This window comes from Scyliorhinus torazame, chromosome 20, assembly GCF_047496885.1.
Source record: "Scyliorhinus torazame isolate Kashiwa2021f chromosome 20, sScyTor2.1, whole genome shotgun sequence".
Classification (NCBI taxonomy): Eukaryota; Metazoa; Chordata; class Chondrichthyes; order Carcharhiniformes; family Scyliorhinidae; genus Scyliorhinus; species Scyliorhinus torazame.
The window spans coordinates 16,335,314-16,347,945 of record NC_092726.1 but is presented as its reverse complement, the minus strand read 5'-3'; the positions used below and the strand labels follow the sequence as shown (position 1 = coordinate 16,347,945).

The following is a 12,632-nucleotide window of genomic DNA, read 5'->3' as shown; positions in this document are numbered from 1 at the left end:
GCATCGGCTCTCGGGCACCCGCGGGATTCCCGCCACGCCGGTTGGGGGCCGTTGACAGCACCCGTCCCCAGCGATTCTCCGGGCCGAGTGGCCGAAGTTTGGCCCGCCGGCGTAGGTTACTCAGGTCCCGCTGGTGAGTCTGCGGGGCCGTCCTGGAAAGGGGTGGGGGATCCGACCCAGGGGGGGAGGGGGAAGAGGGGGTGACCAACAGTGGCTGTGCCAGCGATCGGGGCCTACCGATCGGCAGGAGGGCTGGTTCCGTGGGGGGCTATTTTACTCTGAGCCGGGCCCCTGTAGGGCTCCGCCATATTGCCTGGGGGCTGGCGCGGAGAAGGAAACACCCGCGGAAATAGGCCGGCCGTAGCGCGGAAATAGGCCGGCCGTCGCGCGGAAATAGGCCGGCCGTCGCGCGCATTTGCGGAATCAAGCCGTTCCGCGCATGCGCGAACTCTTTTTGCGCCGGCTGGAGCTGTGGGGACCACTCCGACGCCAACCTCGCCCCCTAGGAAGGGGAGCATTCCCCATTATTGGGGACCGTTGACACCAGAGTGGTTGGCGCCGTTTTGCATGCTGGCATGGGGGACATGGCCCCATTATTGGAGGATCCCACCCCATGGTCGCTCGTCCTGTAGGTTATGGCAGCTGAAGTGCATTTCAAATATTTTTTGATGTGATGGCTTCTGCCTCCGCCACCTTTTTTGAGGTAGTAAACACTGGGGCCCCACCACCCTCAAGGTGAAAAGATTACTCGTTCACTTCCCTGAATCACTTGAAATCTGCATCCCCTGGTTATGGTCGTCTCTGCTAAGAGAAATAGATTCTTTCTCACCACTCTGTCCAAGCTCTTCACTATTATAAGCATCTCCGCTACATCTCCCCTCAGGCTCTTCGGTTTAGTGTGATGTCCAACTGCACAGAGGGAGAACTTGCAACACATTCTTCACGAGGGAGCTTTCCAGGATTATTTGTTGACATGGCCAGAAACCCATCACCAAGCTGAGAAATCTCCACATGCAGCCTCTGTGGGACGTTCCCTCAGCCCAGCACAGTTTGTGTGCCGTTTTCCCATCGGGGCAATGGCCCAGAGTTGAGTTGCAGTTTGGCCAAAGCAAGGCTCTGCCCCAGTGGTACTGTTGCAGTTCGCCAGTGTGTGTCTTGTTGCTGAGACCACACAACCTGTACCGGTAGGGTACACCTGCAAGGTGTTAAAATGGGAAGGTCAGGATTAAAATGTTGTCATTTCACACTTGGTCTACAAAGTGACCCTATAATTCTACAGCACCCCGAGCAGGGTGCACTTTGGTGATAGTGACCACAATTCGATTACGTTTACTTTAGTGATGGAAAGGGATAGGTATATACCGCAGGGCAAGAGTTATATCTGGGGGAAAGGCAATTATGATGCGATGAGGCAAGACTTAGGATGCATCGGATGGAGAGGAAAACTGCAGGGGATGGGCACAATGGAAATGTGGAGCTTGTTCAAGGAACAGCTACTGCGTGTCCTTGATAAGTGTGTACCTGTCGGGGAGGGAGGAAGTGGTCGAGCAAGGGAACCGTGGTTTATTAAAGCAGTCGAAACACTTGTCAAGAGGAAGAAGGAGGCTTATGTAAAGATGAGACATGAAGGTTCAGTTAGGGCGCTCGAGAGTTACAAGTTAGCTAGGAAGGACCTAAACAGAGAGCTAAGAGAGCCAGGAGGGGACATGAGACGTCTTTGGCAAGTAGGATCAAGGATAACCCTAAAGCTTTCGATAGATATGTCAGGAATAAAAGAATGACGAGGGTAAGAGTAGGGCCAGTCAAGGACAGTAGTGGGAAGTTGTGCGTGGAGTCCGAGGAAATCGGAGAGGTGCTAAATGAATATTTTTCGTCAGTATTCACACAGGAAAAAGACAATGTTGTCGAGGAGAATACTGAGATTCAGGCTACTAGACTAGAAGGGCTTGAGGTTCATAAGGAGGAGGTGTTAGCAATTCTGGAAAGTGTGAAAATAGATAAGTCCCCTGGGCCGGTGGGATTTATCCTAGGATTCTCTGGGAAGCTAGGGAGGAGATTGCTGAGCCTTTGGCTTTGATCTTTAAGTCATCTTTGTCGACAGGAATAGTACCATAAGACTGGCGGATAGCAAATGTTGTCCCCTTGTTCAAGAAGGGGAGTAGAGACAACCCCGATAACTATAGACCAGTGAGCCTTACTTCTGTTGTGGGCAAAATCTTGGAAAGGTTTCTAAGAAATAGGTTGTATAATCATCTGGAAAGGAATAATTTGATTAGAGATAATCAACACGGTTTTGTGAAGAGTAGGTCGTGCCTCACAAACCTTATTGAGTTCTTTGAGAAGGTGACCAAGCAGGTGGATGAGCGTAAAGCAGTTGATGTGCATATGGCTTTCAGTAAAGCGTTTGATAAGGTTCCCCACGGTAGGCTACTGCAGAAAAAACAGAGGCATTCAGGGTGATTTAGCAGTTTGGATCAGAAATTGACTGGCGGGAAGAAGACAAAGGGTGGTGGTTGATGGGAAATGTTCAGACTGGAGTCCAGTTACTAATGGTGTACCACAAGGATCGGTTTTGGGGCCACCTATGTTTGTCATTTTTATAAATGACCTGGAGGAGGGTGTAGAAGGATGGGTGAGTAAATTTGCAGATGACACTAAAGTCGGTAGAGTTGTGGACAGTGCGGAAGGATGTTACAAGTTACAGAGGGACATAGATAAGCTGCAGCGCTGGGCTGAGAGGTGGCAAATGGAGTTTAATGCAGAAAAGTGTGAGGTGATTCATTTTGGAAGGAATAACAGGAAGACAGAGTACTGGGCTAATGGTAAGATTCTTGGTAGTATAGATGAGCAGAGAGATCTTGGTGTCCATGTACATAGATCCCTGAAAGTTGCCACCCAGGTTGAGAGGGTTGTTAAGAAGGCCTACGTTGTGTTCGCTTTTATTGGTAGAGGGATTGAGTTTCGGAGCCATGAGGTCATGTTGCAGCTGTACAAAACTCTGGTGCAGCCGCATTTGGAGTATTGCGTGCAATTCTGGTCGCCGCATTATAGGAAGGATGTGGAAGCATTGGAAAGGGTGCAGAGGAGATTTACCAGAATGTTGCCTGGTAAGGAGGGAAGATCTTATGAGAGAAGGCTGAGGGACTTGAGGCTGTTTTCGTTAGAGAGAAGAAGGTTAAGAGGTGACTTAATTGAGGCATACAATATGATCAGAGGATTAGATAGGGTGGACAGTGAGAGCCTTTTTCCTCGGATGGTGATGTCTAGCACGAGGGGACATAGCTTTAAATTGAGGGGAGATAGATATAGGACAGATGTCAGAGGTAGGTTCTTTACTCAGAGAGTAGTAAGGGCGTGGAATGCCCTGCCTGCAACAGTAGTGGACTCGCCAAAACTAAGGGCATTCAAATGGTCATTGGATAGACATATGGACGATAAGGGAATCGTGTAGATGTGCTTCAGAGTGGTTTCACAGGTTGGCGCTGATGTGTTGGGTGTTCTGGATCACATACAGGTCACCAACACTTGAAGTAGTGCAACACTATTTTATTAAAAGGTTAACTCTTTAAACATACTTGAACTGTGGGTAAATACGATACCAGCTTTAACTAAAGACCTTTGCCTTTTCCTAACCAGTTGATGCACTCAGCACATGGTGAATGTCTGTGTTGCAGGCTGTGAGCTCTGCTCCTAGCTAGCTGCTACTCGAATGAGCGGGAACTCTGATGTCCCCTGTCTTTCTAGTGCGTGTGCTCTCACTGGTGATTGGCTGCGGTGTTGTGTATGTTGATTGGTCCCACTGTGTGTCCATCAGTGTGTGTGTCTGCACCATGTTATACTGGTTTATATTATGACATCCCCTCTTTTGTATAAAAAAATGTGCCTCCGTGACAATAAATAGTGTGTGGTGAATGTTCCTGACTACGTGTGTGCGAAATATTTACAGGTCTATGTACATAAAACTAAACTATTTACATGGGAAGGTGCCTGGTACAGAAAAAAACAGCGTGTCACACAAATAACGAGATGAACACTATATACAAACCACTTGAACGATTAAACGGAAGAACAGAACAGACCAGAGAGTCCATTAGTGTAAAGTTCACAAATTAAGTCTCTGAGGTGGGTGACGAATTCTGGTTGACCGTCAGCGTGGCACACCACTCATCGTCTGCATCGATGCTGTATACCGACAGCGGCTGGTGTCTTTGCTTGGGGGACAGCCTGTTTTTCGTTACGACACCGACTCGAAAAGGCGCCTTCGTGTCCTCGGTGTCACTGCTGTGTGGGAGGTCGGAATCGGACTCGGTGACCGTGGGTTGAATTGCCCGAACATTCCTGCGAGGCTGGCTGAAGCAATATGAATTGGAAGGCTGAGCTGCTCGACAGCAGGCAGCATGGTGGCCAAGTCTTCCACATCGTAGGCATTGTCGAGATTTTGCGGGGCATTGCCGCTTTAAATGGGTGAAAACACAGTTGCCGCACGTCGTGACGTCAGCATGTTCGCTGCGCCACTGCGCATGCACGGTGTGGTCCTGCGTGGTGCGCGCCTGCGCATTACGTTCCTCCATGTCGCCGTCCCCTCGTTTGGTGCGTACAAGCGCGGGAGTCCGTGAAAAGCGGGCGAAATGGCCGCACTCATCCAGGCTGAGGCCCTGGAGCTGTTCAATCACTTGTACCCGTTCCGCCTCGTGGGGACCTTGCCGTGCCGTTTCAGCCGCTTGTATATGGGAGTACCGACTGGTGGCATTTTCATGTAGGACACAGGTCTCGATGGCGGTCGCTAGGGTGAGTTGCTTTACTTTGAGGAGCTGCTGACGTAGGGGGTCCGACTGAACACCGAAAACGATCTGGTCGCGTATCATGGAGTCGGAGGTGGGCCCATAGCTGCAAGATTGTGCAAGGATGCGGAGGTGCGTTAAAAAGGAGTGGAAAGGTTCGTCCTTACCCTGCAAGCGCTGCTGGAACACATAGCATTCGAAACTTTCATTCACCTCTACGCTGCAGTGAGTGTCAAATTTGAGGAGAACCGTCTTGAACTTCGTCTTGTCTTCGTCATCTGCAAAGGTGAGAGAGTTGAAAATATGGATGGCATGGTCCCTGGCCGTGGAGAGGAGAAGAGCAATCTTTCTGGTGTCCGAGGCGCCCTCCGTGTCCGTGGCTTCGAGGTAGAGCTGGAAGCGCTGTTTGAAAATCTTCCAGTTGGCCCCGAGGGTGCCGGCGATGCGGAGCGGCGGCGGCGGGCAGATGTTGTCCATGTTGCAGGATGACGGAATGCTGGCGGAAGGCATATCACTTGCAGGTAGGTCTAAGAAGTGCTAGAATGCAACCACTCCTGGTATCATGATGTGTTGGGTGTTCTGGATCACATACAGGTCACCAACACTTGAAGTAGTGTGTGTCTGCACCATGATATACTGGTGTATATTATGGCAGGCGCAACATCGAGGGCCGAAGGGCCTGTACTGCGCTGTAATGTTCTATGTTCTATGTTCAGGGATCACCTCATTGGGATGAGAAATGGCCTGAGAATAATAAATCAAAGGATGTCATGATCAGTAGGAACAGGTGATCAATGTGCAGGATTTAAACCTCCAGGTTCAGATGGATTGTATCCAAATTTATTAAACAAAGCTGTGGAAAAGATATGATTATTAAAATTCATTAAAATGAGATGGTGCCAGATGACTGGTAGAGAAAGAACATGATTCCTGTACTTAATAAGAAAGGTGGAAGATGTCCAAAGAATAATAGAACAGCTAGCTTAATGTCACTGTTAAGAAAAATAATGGAACTGTGAAAGGAAAGAATCTAGACACCAAAAATATAAGTTCCCAGAATGGATTTCAAAAGGGAAGGCAATGCGTGATAATGTTGGTGAATTCTCAGAAGAAGTTACAGAAAGCATAGCTAATGGTCGTGCATATAATGGATTGAAATTTTCAGAAGACCTTCAAAGAAGTACTGCAGAGCAGGCATGTAACCAAGATCACTGCGCCTGTTATCAGAATAGTTAGGGAATTGCCTGCAAGACAGAGAGTAGGGCTTGAAGGTAGTGGGTCAGACTGACAAAACGTGGGAAATTGTGTGCCACACGGATCGGTGTTGGGAACACCGTTGATATTAATGATTTGGGCTTGGAAATCGGATGGACAATTCCAAAACTTACAAAGCACACCAAATGTGGAATGTAGACAAGGTGTGGTTGCAGAACGATTGTGCAATTAGCAAATGAGTTTTGAGACCGACCAATGTGAGATGGTGTATTTGGTAGAAAGAGCAAGGAAGGCATCACATACTCCTGATGGATGGAGGTCTTTAAAATTATGGAAGAGTTTGCTGGAGTGGATGTAGAGAAATTGTTTGCATTTGTACAGAGCCCAAAACAGGTAACATCAATATAAGATGGTCACTGCTCAATCCAGTGGGAAATTTAAGAGTTTTTCAACCAGAAAGTGCTCAGCATGCAGACCTCATGACCATAGAGAGTAGTTCAGTTTAATGGGAGGCTAGATAAACACGAGGAAAGAAGGAATAGAAGGATACGCTGAAGGAGTTTGATGATGAACGTTGGGAAAAAGCTTGTCTCGAGCATACACACTAACACGGTCCAATTGGACCGAATGGCCTGTCCCTGTCCTGTTGGTACCAGTCCAGAATGAGGAAGAACAGGTAGATATTATGTTGAAGTTGTTGACACAGTTTAGGATTGAGTTACTAGCTCTGAAGGCACTGCCTTGTGCTGTCATGGGAAAACCTTGGCAGGGGGAGGAGCCATGCATGCAGCCCAGGGGCTAATGGAGCTTCCCAGTGTGAAGGCCAGTGCGAACACAGCTTTCCTTCCCTCCCAAGCACTGCTACCCCAAAGAGCAAGAGGAGTTAATAGCTTAAGCATGATCCAGCAGCAGGACGGTCACGGGCAGTGTTTGGCTGATCCGACGAGATGCAGAGGCTGATAATACTTGTGGAATTATTCATCACTAAATGCACTGAGCCAAGCAGAGAACTCATGGCTCATCCGTGACTCAGAGGCATGTAGCAATCATGATGTGGCTGCTTTCCCTGCCAAGTGGGTCTGGGAGGTTATACAGACAGTCACTGATTGTAGGCATGCATCATTCTGACATTAACGATTATGTACAGTAAACCTACATTGATGGAAGCAAAATGCCTCGAGGTCCTGCCTCCGCTTGTTTAATGATGTCTTTTGGTGTGGGATGATTTGAAGTAACAAACTTTGTGCTGGCCACTCACAGCATCAGCAAACTTTGACAAATATTGCCAGCCTTGAGGCTGTTTAGTTTTAGAAATTAGTCAGTCTGTCACGATGCTTTTAGTCTCCTGCCTCTGCTGGAACTAGTGGTAGTTTCTGACAGGCAATGAGGATGTGTGTGATAGACTCTCTGGTCCCTCAGTATATTAAACGTCCCCTCCCTCCTTTATGTTTGCTGTTGGGCTCTCAACCAGCCAAACTGCAGCGCGAGCAACTTGGAAGAGCACGTCTGCTGTACGAGCTGGCTCAGCAACTGTGAGACACCAGCACCACAAGAGTGCTGCCTCTGTTCTTCCGAGCTGCTCCAAGTAACCGGGAGCAGTGAGTCGTGTTCCCCTGAGGATCATTTTATGTCTCGTGATTGTATTCTGGACTCACGTGCTGTGCCTGACTGACACATTTCTGACTGCATATATGAAGCACATGTGGCATTTGATTGTGTGCTTAAAATGTGATTGGAACTGCTGTCCTACTTTTGCAGATTCTTGGTCACAACAGTGTGCGTGTGTAGTCACTTTGTACATTATCTGTGCTACCTGTGAGCAAAGTGAACACTTCCTTGTATCATCGTGAACAGGGCGCAGCAGTACCTTTCCCTTTTCCCACAGGCATGTTCAGATGTTTTTAACAACAGGGAGACATTTTGAATGTACCCTGTGATATTCAAGGAGGTGATAAAGGAACACTTTCAGGATCTGTTGCAATGAGTCCTGGTCATGTGGCCCATCAAGCCCACCCAGTTCACTCCTTTGCATTTGTGCTTGCAGTTTGTCCTGTTGGAGGTCAGGGAGTCTGCAGGTTTGGAAAGCGGTGCTGTCGTCACATCTCTGGACAAAGCCAAAATCTGTCTGCGCCTGCATGGAATTTAACCTGTCCCTCGTGGAGCGCACTCTCATGGGCTCACGGTGAGGAAAAGCTGGGGAGCCGAGCCTCATGGTGCAGGCATTACAGACTCAATGAACTGTTGAGAGAACTGAACCGAGATAGTGATCCTGATCCTGGCTAGGGGCTGCACCTGGGGAGGGCTCGAGCCTGCTCACTTTCGCTACTTCCACTGGCAGAGTTGAACCTTGACTGCTGTGTCTCAGGAAAAATTCACTTGGCTCATCCATCACCTACTGACATGGTGCAGAAATGCAGGAATTCAGAACCTCCAGATTCTGGTCAGAATCCGGCTCTCTACGGTCAAAAATTGTTATTAGCCAGTCACATTTATCTCTTCATGAGTGAGTGATGAGGACATTGAGGATTTTTGCCAGTTTAGTGAGTGCTCGCTGTAGAATCTATTGGCTAGTTTGGCTTCAATTGCAGCTTCAATAAGTTGCATTTAAGTAGCACCTTTAATGCAATAAAATTCCCCAAGTCACTTTACAGGAGTTCACTCAGCCAACATCTGTGCTGGCACTGCCAATGTTGTTCAGAGGTAGCACAGTGGGGTGTACAGCATCATTGCTATAAGAGCTGGAGTTGTGGTGATGGCCTTGGTGGGTGTGTTTGTACAGTGACTGCACCTAGTGTTCATCAATGTGTATATAGCTAATCGTCAGAATGATGAAACTTCACTCCTATGCCACTGAGTATTCAGTGAGTTCCTAGCCACGATTTACTCCCATCGAGACCTCAATCCCCGATGCCTGTGCTGTATTGTTTGGACATGACAGTTTGCCCACCTATGAGTGCGGAAGCAGATTTCTGACCCGCCCCCCCAAACCTCCTTATCCAATGCCACTCACTCAAACTTCATGGGTTGCTGAGTTACATTGTATATGTTGTGTTGCCCTATTATGTATTTTCATTTATTCCCTTTTCTTCTCATGTACTTAATGATCTGTTGAGCTGCTCGCAGAAAAATACTTTTCACTGCCAGATTGAAGATTTAGGAAGCCGTAAAATTCACAGGTCCATCATAAAGTCATGATATTGGACACTTAGAGGCTATCTCTCAGACCACCATTTCCTCACCTTATGTCGTAGAGAAACAGCATTGATTTTGAAATTTGAACTCTTTGCTCGGTTTTCTTTGTGCTAACTGAGATGTACTGTTCATTCATAGGTTCAACGTTTCCACCCACTCGCTTCTTGTGATCAGGCAGCTGAATAAGACTGGAGCACAAATGGTGATACGTCAGGCCGTCCGCTCAGAGCAGAAGCAGTAGTGGAATGATCAGCTGCGTTTACTTGGTGTGCTGGGCTGTGCTTGGCTTGGTGTCTCTTTCTAAGGCACGGCCAGCACTGACCTTCCCAGATCAAGGTAAGAATTTTTATCTCATTGTGCTGCTCAAGTAATAGGGATGAGGACAGTTTCCATTTCAAACTGTTTGCCTCAAAGAATTTCAAGCCCGGCATTGTGTGGTCAGATATAGAATGGAAAAAAAAATGAAAATGAAATGAAAATCGCTTATTGTCACAAGTAGGCTTCAAATGAAGTTACTGTGAAATGCCCCTAGTGGCCACATTCCGGCGCCTGTTCGGGGAGGCTGGTACGGGAATTGAACGTGCGCTGCTTGGCCTGCTTGTCTGCTTTAAAAGCCAGCTATTTAGCCCTGTGCTAAACCTGCCCCTCCAATGCAATGGAACTCCATCTCCCTCTTTTCCCCCATCAATGTTGTTCCACCACAATCTCAAGTGAGGAACATCTTGGAGTCAGAAGGTTGTTGGGTTTGAGCACCATTCCAGAGATCAGGCTCACTCTCCAGTGCAGTCCTCGGGGAATGCTGCACTGTCAGACCTCGTGTCTTCCAGGAGAGATGTTAAGCTGAGGCCCTGACTGTCCAGCTTGACTGAGCAAAAAAGATCCGACAGCCACTATTTTAAAGAAGAGTAGGGTTAGTTCTGTCCAGGTCCATAATTATTTCTCAGGCAGCATGACAAAGAGCAGATGATCTAGCCATTCTCACACTCCTGTTTGTGGGAGCTTGGTGAGAAAAACATTGACTGTTTGACTGTGACACATTTGTCACATTACATCAATACGTACGTGATTAGTTGTAAAGCACTTTGGGAATCTTGACTTTGTGACAAGGATGCCCTAGGTGCACATCTGTCCGTCTGCCTGTCGATGTCTATCTGTAGAGAGCTTTTTCCATTCCTGACACCAAACATGCTTTTGGAGTGTGACTTCCAAGGTGCCACAAGATGTGACAAGGTGCCACACAAAACGTTGTTGCATAAGATAAAGATGCATGGCATTAAGGGGAAAGTAGTCGCATGGATAGAGGATTGGTTAATTAATAGAAAGCAAAGAGTGGGGATTAATGGGTGTTTCTCTGGTTAGCAATCAGTAGCTAATGGTGTCCCTCAGGGATCAGTGTTGGGCCCACAACTGTTCACAATTTACATCGATGATTTGGAGTTGGGGACCAAGGGCAATGTGTCCAAGTTTCCAGACGACACTAAGATAAGTGGGAAAGCAAAAAGTGCAGAGGATACTGGAAGTCTGCAGAGGGATTTGGATAGGCTAAGTGAATGGGCTAGGGTCTGGCAGATGGAATACAATGTTGACAAATGTGAGATTATCCATTTTGGTAGGAATAACAGCAAAAGGGATTATTATTTAAATGATAAAATATTAAAACATGCTGCTGTGCAGAGAGACCTGGGTGTGCTAGTGCTTGAGTTGCAAAAAGTTGGTTTTCAGGTGCAACAGGTAATTAAGAAGGCAAATGGAATTTTGTCCTTCATTGCTAGAGGGATGGAGTTTAAGACTAGGGAGGTTCTGCTGCAATTGTATAAGGTGTTAGTGAGGCCACACCTGGGGTATTGTGTTCAGTTTTGGTCTCCTTACTTGAGAAAGGACGTACTGGCACTGGAGGGTGTGCAGAGGAGAGTCACTAGGTTAATCCCAGAGCTGAAGGGGTTGGATTACGAGGAGAGGTTGAGTAGACTGGGACTGTACTCGTTGGAATTTAGAAGGATGAGGGGGGATCTTATAGAAACATATAAGATTATGAAGGGAATAGATAGGATAGATGGGGGCAGGTTGTTTCCACTGGCGGGTGAAAGCAGAACTAGGGGGCATAGCCTCAAAATAAGGGGAAGTAGATTTAGGTCTGAGTTTAGGAGGAACTTCTTCACCCAAAGGGTTGTGAATCTATGGAATTCCTTGCCCAGTGAAGCAGTAGAGGCTCATTCATTAAATGTTTTTAAGATAAAGATAGATAGTTTTTTGAAGAATAAAGGGATTAAGGGTTATGGTGTTCGTGCCGGAAAGTGGAGCTGAGTCCACAAAAGATCAGCCATGATCTCATTGAATGGTGGAGCAGGCTCGAGGGGCCAGATGACCTACTCCTGCTCCTAGTTCTTATGTTCTTATGTTCCAGTTGCTGCTGACTTTGGGCAGTTCTACGGTCCTTTTGGTTGCCTCTAGTCACACACCATGTTCGACTTTCAGCCCCTCATCTGCAGCTTGTAATTCTGCTAATAATCGTCTTTGAAGTCATGAATACCATTGGATCACGGTTTGCTATATTGTTCAGCCTGGTCTACAAAGAGGTTTGATCCCTCCCCACTGAAATGACTGTCTAAACACACTGCCAAACAAGCAGAGAGCAAATTTTGCTCAGCAAGGCACTGTCTCGTGTTCAGAAACAAAAGAGAAAATGCTGGAAAATCTCAGCAGGTCTGGCAGCAGCTGGAGGGAAAGAAAAGAGCTAACGTTTCGAGTCCGAAGACTCTTTGTCAAAGCCACCCAGCACCACCCCACCTCTCTCAACCCATCCACTGTTGCAAAGGTTCCAGACTGCTCACCTGACATCCAGCATTGGCGGAGCAGAACATCCCTCCAATATTGGGAGGACTGAAATTGTTCTTCTCAGTCGCTCCATCAAACTCTGATCCCTGGCACCCGACTCCTTTCCCCTCCTTGGCAACAGTCTGAGATTAACTCAGTCTGTTCGCAACCTTGATGTCAAATTTGACCTCGAGATAAGTTCCCGACCTCCTCTTCGTGCCATCTCAAAGACTGCCTATTTCCGTAAACACCCATGTCTCAGCTTATCTGCTGCTCAAATCCTCACCCAGTCTTCGTTACTTCTGTTTCAATGCACTCCTGGCTTTAGTGCATTTCAATACACTCCCAGATTCGACCCTCTTTAAACGTGAAATCATCCAAAAACATGTTGCCCATGTCTCAATTTGCAGCAAAGTCCAATTCTGTCCCACCCCTGTGCTTGCTGACCTATTCTGGCTCCTGGTTGAGCAATGCCTTGATTTTGAAATTCCCATCATTGGTTTTCAAATCCCTCCATGGCTTCACTCCTCCCAATCTCGGTCATTTCCACCACCCTCCTCCCTCCGAGATATCTGCGCTCTTCAAATTCTGCCCCTCCCCTCCCTCTGTTACAGAAAGACAATTGATGCT

General features: G+C 47.4%; 2 protein-coding genes across 2 annotated transcripts in view; both read left to right on the top strand.

Annotated features, from left to right (window-relative positions):
* Nucleotides 1–12,632, top strand: part of LOC140396913 (histone-lysine N-methyltransferase NSD3-like) — a 579,137-nt gene that overhangs the window by 390,896 nt on the left and 175,609 nt on the right.
* The window catches only part of LOC140397074 (fibroblast growth factor receptor 1-like), a 215,582-nt gene that overhangs the window by 101,200 nt on the left and 101,750 nt on the right, over nucleotides 1–12,632 (top strand). Inside the window, exon 2 of the mRNA XM_072486106.1 lies at nucleotides 9,327–9,524. Within this exon, the coding sequence (XP_072342207.1) occupies nucleotides 9,434–9,524 (91 nt within the window). The 5' untranslated portion in view covers nucleotides 9,327–9,433. The remainder of the gene's footprint in view (nucleotides 1–9,326; nucleotides 9,525–12,632) is intronic.